Source organism: Haliotis rubra, unplaced genomic scaffold (assembly GCF_003918875.1).
Source record: "Haliotis rubra isolate DU_JTF1 unplaced genomic scaffold, ASM391887v1 Scf67, whole genome shotgun sequence".
Taxonomy (NCBI): domain Eukaryota; kingdom Metazoa; phylum Mollusca; class Gastropoda; order Lepetellida; family Haliotidae; genus Haliotis; species Haliotis rubra.
In genome coordinates, this window is record NW_025767379.1 from 2551201 (window position 1) to 2564285 (window position 13085).

Below are 13085 nucleotides of genomic sequence, written 5' to 3' on the forward strand. Positions count from 1 at the left end.
TTGGTGTTAATGTGTGATGGAGGAATGCATCGTATTCAAACCATGAAGTGCAGACGATGTGTTGGTTCTTGTCTTAAAGTGTATTTATGTTGATTATTTCAGATGTGAAACCATCCAATATTTTATTGGATGAGAATGGGTCCGTGAAGTTATGTGATTTCGGCATCAGCGGTCGACTGGTGGACTCGAAAGCCAAGACTCGCACAGCAGGCTGTGCTGCATATATGGCTGTGAGTTGACAGAAAAGTATCTTTTTACTGTGCAGTGGGCTCCGATGAGAAATTTAACCATTGTGATATCAAGCATGCTGTTACCACGATAACACACAGAGATCAATCCTTGTATGATGACTGAGATAACTAGTCTGCCTTCGGTTATGTGTGAAACGTTGCTTAAGATCTGTTAAGTGAATTCCCCTCATCAAATAGTGAATTCCCCTCATCATACCTGTAAAGAATGTGTGTGAAATCTGTGGTACAATAGGTGTTTGTTCTTGCTGGTTGCAAGAGGTCACCTGATGGATTGGGCTGTCAACTGATCGATTGGGCTGTCAACTGATCGATTGGGCTGTCACATTCAGTGAACTGGTTTATGTGTCTTTGTATCCTGGCAGCGTTGCTCCATAATACCGTCAGACTATTGCTGAAATGTTGCCGATGGGATTCTACATCTCAACTCGCCATAATGTCAATCACAGGATTGTCAGCCCCACTTGATTGTATAAATGCTGCTGTCTTGAAGCTGGAATATAGCAAACTTATCTTGTCTGCGTGAAGCAGTCATCAGAGAGTTCATTGATTACATATATGTTTGTACAGTGAACTACGATTGTAATGACCTTATTGGGACCACTTGTTTTATTTTGTTTTAACCATAGTTTGTTGTGGGCATTTTCACTAGATATACTGCCGGTGGCAGGGAAGTGAAAAATCAAGTTCTTCATAATATCCATCTGTTTGTTACAAGTGTGTTGTTGTGAAACACAGCTTACTGTTTATGTATTATGGTTGTTTTCAGCCTGAGAGAATCGACCCACCAGATCCAGCCTGTCCTGATTATGATATCCGAGCTGATGTCTGGAGCCTGGGAATATCATTGGTAATGTGAAGAACCGATTATATCCATGTTGCTATGAAACCATTATTGTCTGTAATTTGAAGTAGAATTACCACTGTGTGCGTGTCAGTTTCATTAAGTAGATATGGTTTGGCAGACTGAATTCAAGGCATGCTCATAGGAAGTCTTGTTCTATTATATTATGAATATGTCTCTACACTTTCCATTTGTTTTGGTGGCATCTGATTATTTTCAAGAGTCTTAGCATATGTGAAAGTTTCACCTGTACCCAATATTCCAGGTGGAGCTAGCAACAGGGGAATTCCCCTACAAAGACTGTAAGACAGATTTTGAAGTTCTCACCAAGGTCTTGCAGGAGGACCCGCCCCTCCTACCACCAGGGGAGAGTTTCTCTCTCGACTTCTGCTCCTTCGTCCGAGACTGGTCAGTTTTTCATTTTTCTCTGATAGGCAATGAGTTATGATTACCTCGGTGAAAGTCCGGTTTACATTTCAGCAGTCTGAGCTTGTTATAGAGGCAACTAACATCATCGGGTGGTCAGGCTAGGTTGAAGCTTGTTATCCTAGCCCTTTGTCATATAGATTGATGACTATGTTGTCAAACACTGTATTGGTCTGGTCAAGATTTGATTATTTACAGACATCTGTCACAAAGTTGGAATATTTCTGATTTGCATCGTTAAAAACATGCTGGCGATATTTGTTCAAGCGATAGTAGTAAAAGATTGATAGTGAGACGATGAATAGATGTGATGATATCATTCACAGACATGTCATTTTTATTATTTTCCAGTTTGACAAAAGATTACAAGAAAAGGCCAAAGTATAAGAAGTTATTGGTAAGTTCATGTGTCAGTATACAATACTAAACTGTGGGATGGGGTGTTATCCCAGTGAGAATAGCAATTACAACAGTGTTACTCTAGGTGGGTGTGACAGGTATGGCATTGGTGCTAACAACATAATTACAGTGTAGGAAGGTGTGGCGTAGTAATTATTGATGACAACATTGTTATACCGTTGGATAGTGTCAACATTGCTAAACATTGCTGGCAACACTGGATAATGTGACATAGGTGTAAGAATGCTGACAACAGTGTTACTCTAGGTGGGTGTGACAGGTGTGACATTGCTGACAACAGTGTTACTCTAGGTGGGTGTGACAGGTGTAAGAATGCTGACAACATTGTCACATTGTAGGTGGGTGTGACAGGTGTGACATTGCTGACAACAGTGTTACTCTAGGTGGGTGTGACAGGTGTAAGAATGCTGACAACATTGTCACATTGTAGGTGGGTGTGACATTGTGACATTGCTGACAACAGTGTTACTCTAGGTGGGTGTGACAGGTGTAAGAATGCTGACAACATTGTCACATTGAAGGTGGGTGTGACATTGCTGACAACAGTGTTACTCTAGTTGGGTGTGACAGCTGTGGCATTGCTGACAACAGTGTTACTCTAGGTGGGTGTGACATAGGTGTAAGAATGCTGACAACAGTGTCACATTGTAGGTGGGTGTGACAGGTGTGGCATTGCTGACAACAGTGTTACTCTAGGTGGGTGTGACATAGGTGTGGTATTGCTGACAACAGTGTTACTCTAGGTGGGTGTGACATAGGTGTGGCATTGCTGACAACAGTGTTACTCTAGGTGGGTGTGACAGGTGTGGCATTGCTGACAACAGTGTTACTCTAGGTGGGTGTGACAGGTGGTGTGTGACAGGTGTGGCATTGCTGACAACAGTGTTACTCTAGGTGGGTGTGACATGGGTGTGGTATTGCTGACAACAGTGTTACTCTAGGTGGGTGTGACATAGGTGTGAGAATGCTTGCTGACAACAGTGTCACATTGTAGGTGGGTGTGACATAGGTGTGGCATTGCTGACAACTCTGGGTGGGTGTGACAGTGTTACTCTAGGTGGGTGTGACATAGGTGTGGTATTACTGAGAAAAGTGTCACATTGTAGGTGGGTGTGACATAGGTGTGGCATTGCTGACAACAGTGTTACTCTGTTACTCTAGTGGGTGTGACAACAGTGGTGTGGTATTGCTGACAACAGTGTTACTCTGGGTGGACAACAGTGTTACTCTGAGGTGGGTGTGACAGGTGTGGCATTGCTGACAACAGTGGTATTGCTGACAACAGCAGTATAGCTCAAGCCCTTGTACACTACTAGTGATCACAGATTGTCAGTTGGGACCTTAGCCACTGAAAGCATCTGTTAGGTGTATATTTATCCAAGTCTTGGTATCCTTATCAATCCATCACTGGCAGTCTATATATGTTTTGTTCGATTCACAGGAGCATCCGTTCATCAAGAGATATGAGAAGGAGCATGTAGATGTAGCATCGTGGTACATAGGAATATCTAAACTCATTGAGACGAAGGCATCATGACACCTGTGTCAGGTGAGTGTGACTGAATTGATATAGTTAGCATGGAAACAATCACTCATTGCCAGTATGTAAACATTGACCTCTTCAAATGTTACACTGTCTTAAGTGCTGATTCTTCAGTTGAAACTTAAAAGTTAACCCGAGATCAGCCTGTAAAAGAACTCAAACAATGGATGAATTAACAATTGTATGCTAAAATTAACAAGTTCACATATCAGTACAAATTACTACAAAGGTGCCACTATGGCAGTACAAAGTATTCCAAGGTAACATAAAAGCGTAGAGATTATAGCAATAAAAGCAATGGTGTTTCACCTCTCAGCAATAGTAATCCAACTTGCAATAAAGTTCCCATTGTATAGAATGATCACACGAATAGCTGGTCTTCTTGTGACTTGAGATGTAATGTGAGATGAGAGACAAGAGTTATCTCCCCTTACCTACCAATGCACAATTCACCAATCTGGTGATACATTTCGAATTTACACACGTCAATATTCCTGATATTCTTAACTGCACTTATCTGAGGTTGGTGTCTAATAGTAAAAATGCAGCAATCAAAGTACCTTGCAGTCTTAGGTTCCAAACTCCACTTCTCTGAGCATGCATATAGTTTCTGGTCAAGACTCAATTGTTAAGAGACCATTGTCATATGGCTTGAATTTTGTTGAATGTGGCCAACAAAAAAGTGTGCCATGATATTACTGTTACACATGATACAAGTATACATGTACTCCCTTGTCTTGTCTTGCAGCTCTCAAACGATACGGTCGGCTGCAGATGTCTGTGACGACCACCACCCGACGTCCACTGTCCAGTTTGACCGCCAACAGCGGCCTGACAGACGGGCGGTGAAGACACTCGGTGTACCTGTACCATCATCAGACCTGGCTCAGAACTATACGCGTTGTAACCCTGTACTGAGTGAGGGAGAGTGAGGAGGGTGGACTGAGTGAATGAGTGAGAGATTGTCGGAGCAATTTAACATGTGGATGAATGAACGAAAACCACCTTGATTGTGTGTCCAAGCTGCTTTCACTCGATCTGATACAAAAGTAGATTGAACTGGTATGTACCAGAAATGACTGTACAGGAACCGGTTTTGACTGCTTTTCAGTGGATGCTGTTGGTTGTTACAGCATTAAACTGGTTTGTACTGACTGTAACCAGTTTGTATTCCTGGCGATAAAAGCTGAGAGTGTTTGATACTGAAGTGGGTCGGCAGGATACAACATCAGATGTACAAATGTAACCTCATAATCATGCTCCTGAATCTGCATTTCCACATCTCTTTTTACCACAGGTATATTTTATGTTCCCATTGTACAACCGGCCATGTTTCAGGGCACGAAGCCTGACAATCTGCATATCAAACAGAAAACAAACACCGAATTTGACCCATTTGAGAACAGTGAGATTTTAGTGATAAGCGAGAGTGAGATGAATAATCCATAAATTTATTAAATTGAATATAGTACACCAAAGACTCAAGCTGATATTTAGCTGATATTTTTGGGTTAAGATATTACTGAACATAGCTTATAACTAACGTTATGGGTTTGTAGTGGTACTGGTAACTTGTGTATCACAGAAATGGACAAAAATGGGCAAGTGGATTTAGTGCTTAGTTTTGCATTAATTCATAAACCTTTTAACTTTGAACAGTTTGTAACAGGCGTACACTATTTACAGTTTCTGTCATGCCGGCATTTGTTGAGAACAATTCAACCTTGTCGTACAGAGCTTGCTATTTATTCAGTGATGTAATGCATACAGGGACAGAGAGGTGGCCTAATGATTAAATTGTCTGCTCATCACGATTCCCTATGTGGGTACAACGTGTGAAGCCCATTTCTGGTGTCCCCTGCCATGATATTGCTGGAATATTGTTACAGCAGCGTCAAACCCACCTGGCACAACTGACCTCTGCCTTATGGATACCTTCAGCAGTGACAGTACTTGGCATCATGGACATGGATAACATGATGGAACAGAGTTACTGTTGAAACAACAACGTTCATCATGTTGTATTGTAATAATTAACTAATTTGATTAAATCAAAGCTGGTATTAGGATCCTGTAAACCTGTCTTGAGCCTCTCATAGGAAAGCAATGGCTAGTAAACTCATAAGGTTAGCTTGTTCCACTGTATGGTATTGTCTTCTGAAAATAATGCCCAAATCCCTAAATATTTAAAGAAAAAAATAAAATTCTGTTATATAGTATTTACAGTATGTAAATGAGGCATAATTTAACATAAATTGTGTATACATCTGTTACGCCTATTCATCACATACGGTGCCAAATGATTTGCCACCATGTTTGACTACAGAACCCCTTTTTAAAACTGTTCAGAACGTATGTCAATAGTTTTTGGTACAGACAGGCAGATCATCTAGGTAGGAAGCTTGGAACTACCAGCTCTCTGACCGTGTTTGTATTTTCAAATTGTAAAACCAACTTTATCTGAAATGGGATATTGCATATATCCACAGTCCAATATATGATAAGAGTTTTTGTCACAGATTGTAAAAGTGAGTCTGTATTGACCTGTGGAATTATATGGTTTCCCTTCAATGAGCTCTTGAAAAAAAGTACAAGGTGAAATATTAAACCCAATCCATCTTGATCCGATTCAGACATTAGCTATGCGTTTCAGATTTGTGGGTTTTATGCGATGCCCAGAATACTCAGTAACAGTCTAAGATCTGAAAAAATGTATATCGACATTGTATTACAAAAGTTGTCAAAACTTTTCCTGAACAGAGCTCTCTAAATGAACTACTACATGCATACTGTTTAATGTGGCCTTGAGCCAGGAGTCTCTGCTTCTTGGAAATGCAGTATCAGAGCCATGAACTTAACATGTGGTTACTGTGTCATGTGTTAATCTTATCCTTCAGCTATGTGTGATAAGGGTGTCACGATGCACGTATCTCCTGACCGAGTCCTGATGGGTTCTGCAATACCTCATTAACTCAATTAAGTCCTGTCTGTTGTACATTTAAGCAAATGAATAAAGCTCTTTCATAAATAATTTTCTTTTAAATGATCCAGGTGAATTCTGATTTGCATTGAATCGTGATACCCCTACATTGTAGCGTCAGCAGTTATCTAGGCAGTACATTACCATCTGTAATAAATACCCTGGACCTTTAGGCAACGATTGGTTTGTTTCGAAATTGATGTTGGCAACTTTATTTCTCCTGCTTGTAACTGACCACAGAATTTGTTGCTGAGGGGAGTAATCTGATTGCATTGCAGCATCCTGCCACAGACTAGGATTTGATACAGAGCTATGGTTTGGAATGGGTCATGGGTGTATTTCATCATAAAATGGAGGCATATTCAGGGGTGCTGGGCATGGCAGGGCCAGTCATTGTTTCATCCGTTAGACACAAACCTCACACGGTGGGTCAGTGTTTCATCCGTTAGACACAAACCTCACACGGTGGATCAGTGTGTTTCATCCGTTAGACACAAACCTCACTCGGTGGGTCAGTGTTTCATCCGTTAGACACAAACCTCACACGATGGGTCAGTGTTTCATCCATTAGACACAAACCTCACTCGGTGGGTCAGTGTTTCATCCGTTAGACACAAACTTCACACGGTGGGTCAGTGTTTCATCCGTTAGACACAAACCTCACACGGTGGGTCAGTGTTTCATCCGTTAGACACAAACCTCACACAGTGGGTTTGAATCCTGGTTATGTCTAGGTTTGTCTGTACTATACTGCAGCAGTGGGAAAACAAAGAACTTCTTTAACCTTCGTCTCCTTGAGCTTTTCTCCCACATTAAAGATGTTGAAACTGGAAAACTGTTAAAAGTGGCATTAAACCCAACTCACTCATTAGACACTGAAGTAACCGATGGTGACAAACGAGCATCACCACGATGTGTCACAGCTCATGTCAGGGCGTAATGGCGTGTTGATGAAACGGAAGATCCAGATCAATTCTGACTGTATCAAGGTCTCTGTAGTGCTCCAGTTTCCTGAAACTCTTCGTCCATCATATCTTCAAAATGCCACAGAGAAGCATGTTGTTTTTTGTTTTTTTCATCAGAGATGTACGTTACATACATGCCAGGCCAAAACAGACCAATTCATCTTGATGCATTTAGAGTGAACTTTAGCTATGTGAGAAGCGGAGTGGATCTCTGGTTGTGTGACATGTTGAGTGTACATACTGTGTATAGGCTGGGAATGTTTGTGAGTGTAAGAGGACACTGTAGACCTATTGTCATATACGTTGCTGTATGATTAAATTGATATCAAAACTGATATGACTTTGTTCTTCTTTAAGCCTGGGCTGTGGGGAAGCCCAGTTATTGAAAGGGGCAGTAAGGTAGCCTAGTAGTTAGTGTTTGCTCGTCACGCCAAAGACCTGGGTTCGATTCCCCACATGGGTACACTGTGTGAAGCCCATTGCTGGTGTCCTTTGCCATGATATTGCTGGACTATTGCTAAAAGCAGCATGAAGCTAAACTCAACTCACTCACTCACTGTGGTGTAGTGGTTAGATTGTCAGAGTGTAGAGTGAAAGGCTGCGGTTTGATCCTTGGCAGAGTCATACCAAAAGACATTAAAATATGCTACTTGTTGGTCCCTGCCTGGTGCTCGGCATTAGTAGGTACAACAAGGACTGGTCGGCTAAGAGTCAAACTGCGGCATGGTATCTCAGTGAGCTAGCACCATAAAACCAGCTTAAGTCTGGGCTAGTACAAGCAGCCACACATACACATGCATGCATGTCATCATATGAGTGAAATATTCTTAAGTACAGAGTTAAACACCATTTCACCTCACCTAAGCATTTAAAGAGCACACTTTAATAAACGATCGTGTTCAATGTGATATGCAGTGTCTCCCCGATGTGATATTGACGGAATATGGCTTAAAGCAGTCCTCACTCTTTAGTAAGGACCAGTCTCTATATTTGGAGAACAGAAAGATGTGTGTATTCAGATTTGACCCTTCTCAAAACTAAATTTAGAGTTATCCAATGTTGGTCTTCGGGTTAAAGATATTTAGATCTAACAAAGAGACTGGTCCTAAAGTGATGATGGACTTGATTTCACTGACATTTACACCATCTTGAATGAAAGTGGTACTGAAATCGCAGGGGTACATCAATGTGATGTACAGCAGATTCTCCACAACAATAAAGCTATCCAGGTTCATCCATCCATACTTGACCTCTACAACTCTGGGCAGGTGACTTGCTGCCATGTTCAAGTCTACCCTGGATACGACTGGTGTAAGCTGTCATGTTCAAGACTACCCTGGATACTACTGGTGTAAGCTGTCATCTTCAAGACAACCCTGGATACTACTGGTGTAAGCTGCCATCTTCAAGACAACCCTGGATACTACTGGTGTAAGCTGCCATCTTCAAGACTACCCTGGATACGACTGGTGTAAGCTGCCATCTTCAAGACAACCCTGGATACTACTGGTGTAAGCTGCCATCTTCAAGACAACCCTGGATACTACTGGTGTAAGCTGCCATCTTCAAGACAACCCTGGATACTACTGGTGTAAGCTGCCATCTTCAAGACAACCCTGGATACTACTGGTGTAAGCTGCCATCTTCAAGACAACCCTGGATACTACTGGTGTAAGCTGCCATCTTCAAGACAACCCTGGATACTACTGGTGTAAGCTGCCATCTTCAAGACAACCCTGGATACTACTGGTGTAAGCTGCCATCTTCAAGACAACCCTGGATACTACTGGTGTAAGCTGCCATCTTCAAGACTACCCTGGATACGACTGGTGTAAGCTGCCATCTTCAAGACTACCCTGGATAAGACTGGTGTAAGCTGCCATGTTCAAGACTACCTTGGATACGACAGGTGTAATGAAGTGTTCTCTCTGTTTTCTTCCAGTCCCTGTACCTAAATACACTTATAAACCTATCTCGGATTTTCTCTGCAGTAAAATACGTTCCTTCCAGAATTGGATAGGACTCTGCCATGACTTTGCACCGATCATTTCTAAACCCAGGCTTTGAAGTACACTTTTCGAAGTTTTGAAGTGACCATTATTTATGATTGATACAACTTTGTCTTGCTATGAGTGATCGTAAAATATCTCATTATTGAAAACTTCCAATATATAGTGGCGATAACTGGTTTCGAACCCTCAACCCTTCGCACTCTAGCTTGGTGGTTTTATCCACTAGACTACGAGGGATGGCTGTGAAGAATGAGATTGTTTGTCAGTATGAACGTTCCTCACAAGACGAGTACTGCAGGCAGCGCAAGTGCAGGACACTGGTAAGCGTGTGCACAGCACGTGCATTGCGCGTGCGAGGCAAGGTGTTGGCTGCCAGTCGCATCCCAGTTGACACCGACTGTTCCATCATTTGCGGGCTGTTCCATCAATGTCGTTCTGCTCAGTACATGCACAAATTGAAAATAATACATATTTGATGAAACACTCCCCATCGGTCTTGGTCAGGATTGTCAAACATGAGAGCAGCAGGGACAGAGCTTAAATATTGTACTGGCCCTTGCCTGCAAACTATCACTTAAACAACATAATACCTGATAATACTTACCTTAAGATCTGAGGACAACTCTATAGGCTTTCTATAATGATTTGACTTCATTCTTGAACACTTAGATTTAAAAATATTGACTAGTACAAATGAATACCTGCACAGGACACAAATATTGCTTCTGTTAACTCTGGGCGGTGGGGTAGCCTAGTGGTTAAAGCGTTTGCTGGTCATATACATGGGTACAATGTGTGAGCCCATTTCTGGTGTCACCCCCCTTGATATGCTGGAATATTGCTAAAAGTGGAGTATACTAAACTCACTCACTCAAATACATTTACAAACAAGATGATCCATGTGGTTTGCCATCATTACAGAAACAACGATGAACTGATTAGATTAGAGAATTGTGCACTTCACACGCCCCATATATGTTGTGTTTGAACAACAGAAATGAAAGATATGCTTGCCTGACAGCCTCAATTCTTTGTACAGAGATTTGGAAGCTGATTGGCTGACTTGAAACTTTACCTGATACAAGGTTCTTTGATGGTGTTCTCTGGTTCTCAAACAAAGAGGTATATGAGTAAAGATCTGATATTAAAGAGGTTACTGGTAACGAATGCCATATAAGAACTTCAATGAGTCCAACTACACAAATTCTCAGCCAAGCAAGTACAGCGATTACTCTGGCAATATAAGGCGTGACACCAGAATTGAGCTTATTCCTGAATCCATGTGGGGATTGAATCCCAGACTTAAACAGCTTTGCAGAGTTTGTTTGTTGTTTAACGCCACACTCGGCAATATTCCAGCTAAATGACGATGTGTAAATAATCAAGTCTGGACTAGACAATCCAGTGATAAACAACATGAGCATCGAACTACGCCATTGGGATATGATGATGTGTCAACCAAGTCAGAGAGCCTGACCACCTGATCCAACTAGTCGCCTTTTACGACAGGCATGGGTTGCTGAAGACCAATTCTAACCTGGATCATCACAGGTCACTTTGCAGAGAGAAACAGGAAATTCAAACATGTTTATTGAATAAATTAAATTATGTAACATTTTGTTGCTTACGTGTGATTGCATAACATCAACAAAGTTAAAAATCAGAGTGTAAAATAAAAAATTCTTCAATACTTTGTGTGACAAACTAGCATTGCCAACAACACAACACAAGAACAGAAATAGGCATCAAATGTACTAAAATCAACAACGAGAAATGTTTTAGGAATGACATAAAAATGATTATACCTTTCTTAGGGTCCGTTCATAATTTATGGCTAGGAGGGGTGATGATGATTTTCATGGAGAAGCAGGTACAATGTGAACGACCCCCCTAAAATTTATGTACAAAATGAGTGAACCCCCCCTGCATGTCATGTACAAAATCAATGAACCTCCCCCCACCCATAATTTTTATGCATATTTAAAAAATATTTCTATGTACAAAATTGATGACCCCCCACCTCCCCAGAACAAAATGGGTGAAACCCCCCCACCACCATAAAATCATCATCATCCCCTCTAGCCATAAATTACGAATGGTCCCTTAAAAATAACAGTAATCTAATAAAACTCTTATGAATAAAACAAAATCAAATCTCATTGATGATACAATGTCAGAAAGGTGATCTCTATGTTGTCATGACGGCTCTAGCTTATTGTTTTCTGCTCCCCTCAACAGTTTCCTAGCTGTATGAGGCTGGTATGTAAACATTCAACACTGTACCAGACAATCCAGGTACTGACATCATCATTCATCCCCGGAAGATCTGGGTTAGAATTGGTCTTCAGCAGCCCATGCTTGGCGTACCAGGTGACTCACAGGATGGGCTGTGAGGCTAGCAGACCTGTATGGCACAAGCCATAGTATCTCAACTGTGTATACAGATGTTCATGATGTTGATCACTGGATTGTATTGTCCAGACTTGATTATTTACATGTAGCTGGAATATTGCTGAGTGCGGCATTAAACAACAATCACAGAAAGAAAGATGGTCACTGATCTTCACAATCGGATATGATGACATGCAACAACCAACCCCGTGGGTTGACACGACAAGCATCAACCAATCCTGTGGGTTGACACAACAAGCATTGGTTGTGGAAATAGTCAGCAATATTCCAGTTTGATGACATCAACCTGCAAATAACAATTTTGGACCAGGCAATCCAGTGATTGACATTGTGAGCAATGATCCCCCCAACCTTTGGGGTACGATGAAATGAAGACAACAGTGTTACTAAGTCTGACCACCCAATTCATTCTTTCACCTGATTGGCAGCTGGGGACCAGTTATAACCATGCATCATCACGGTACAGCTTCAATACAGGAAACTTGAATCAGCATTTGAATAAAGTTCACACACTGAAGATTGCTGCAGCCAGTCTATACAACCAGTTGAGCTAATAAATATAAATATACTCGCTGTTCACGAATAAACCATCTCTGACAGTTTCAACAACAAAAGCGGCCATTAAAAGTACACTAAGCCAAGACGAATAAATTCCACTGAGGCCAAATGAAATTCTAAGTGATATAAAAAATAACAAGTGTTTGCCACTGATATGGCAATGTCCCTTGCCGCTAAAGAATGGAATATCTATATTAACTACTTTTATTTTTGGGTCACATAAAAGATGCCTGAAATGACTGGTGTCTGCATAATCACCCGATGTAGGCTGTCAACATACTTGAAAACATTGGGTGCAATGTTTTATGAGATATCGCCTTTAAAAAGCGGTCAAAGTATTGTGGTGACCTTGAAGATAAGGTCAAGGTCACCCAAATAAACTGGTGTCTGTGTAATACCCCAATGTAAACTGTCACCAAATTTGAAGACAATGGGTACAACAGTCCATGAGATATCGTGTTAACAAGAGTTAAAAGTGTGAAAAGTGTCGTGGTGATCTTGAAAATAAGGTCAAGGTCACCCAAAATCAACTGGTGTCTGCGTAATCCCCCCAATGTAGGCTGTCACCAAATTTGAAGACATTGGGTACAACATTTCATGAGATATCGCGTTAACAAGAGTTTGAAAAGTGGTCAAAGTGTCGTGGTGACCTTGAAAATAAGGTCAAGGTCACCCAA

At 41.3% G+C, this 13085-nt stretch overlaps 1 protein-coding gene across 3 annotated transcripts in view; it reads left to right on the top strand.

Moving 5' to 3' along the window:
• LOC124257625 (dual specificity mitogen-activated protein kinase kinase 7-like) overlaps positions 1 to 7761 on the top strand; it is a 32073-nt gene extending 24312 nt beyond the window's left edge. For all 3 annotated transcript variants that reach the window (XM_046691729.1, XM_046691730.1, XM_046691731.1), the window contains 6 exons: positions 103 to 230; positions 1018 to 1098; positions 1358 to 1500; positions 1870 to 1915; positions 3380 to 3487; positions 4230 to 7761. In XM_046691729.1, coding sequence (XP_046547685.1) covers positions 103 to 230; positions 1018 to 1098; positions 1358 to 1500; positions 1870 to 1915; positions 3380 to 3475 — 494 coding nt within the window. In that variant the 3' untranslated portion in view covers positions 3476 to 3487; positions 4230 to 7761. The remainder of the gene's footprint in view (positions 1 to 102; positions 231 to 1017; positions 1099 to 1357; positions 1501 to 1869; positions 1916 to 3379; positions 3488 to 4229) is intronic.
• Positions 7762 to 13085: the final 5324 nt, after the last annotated feature.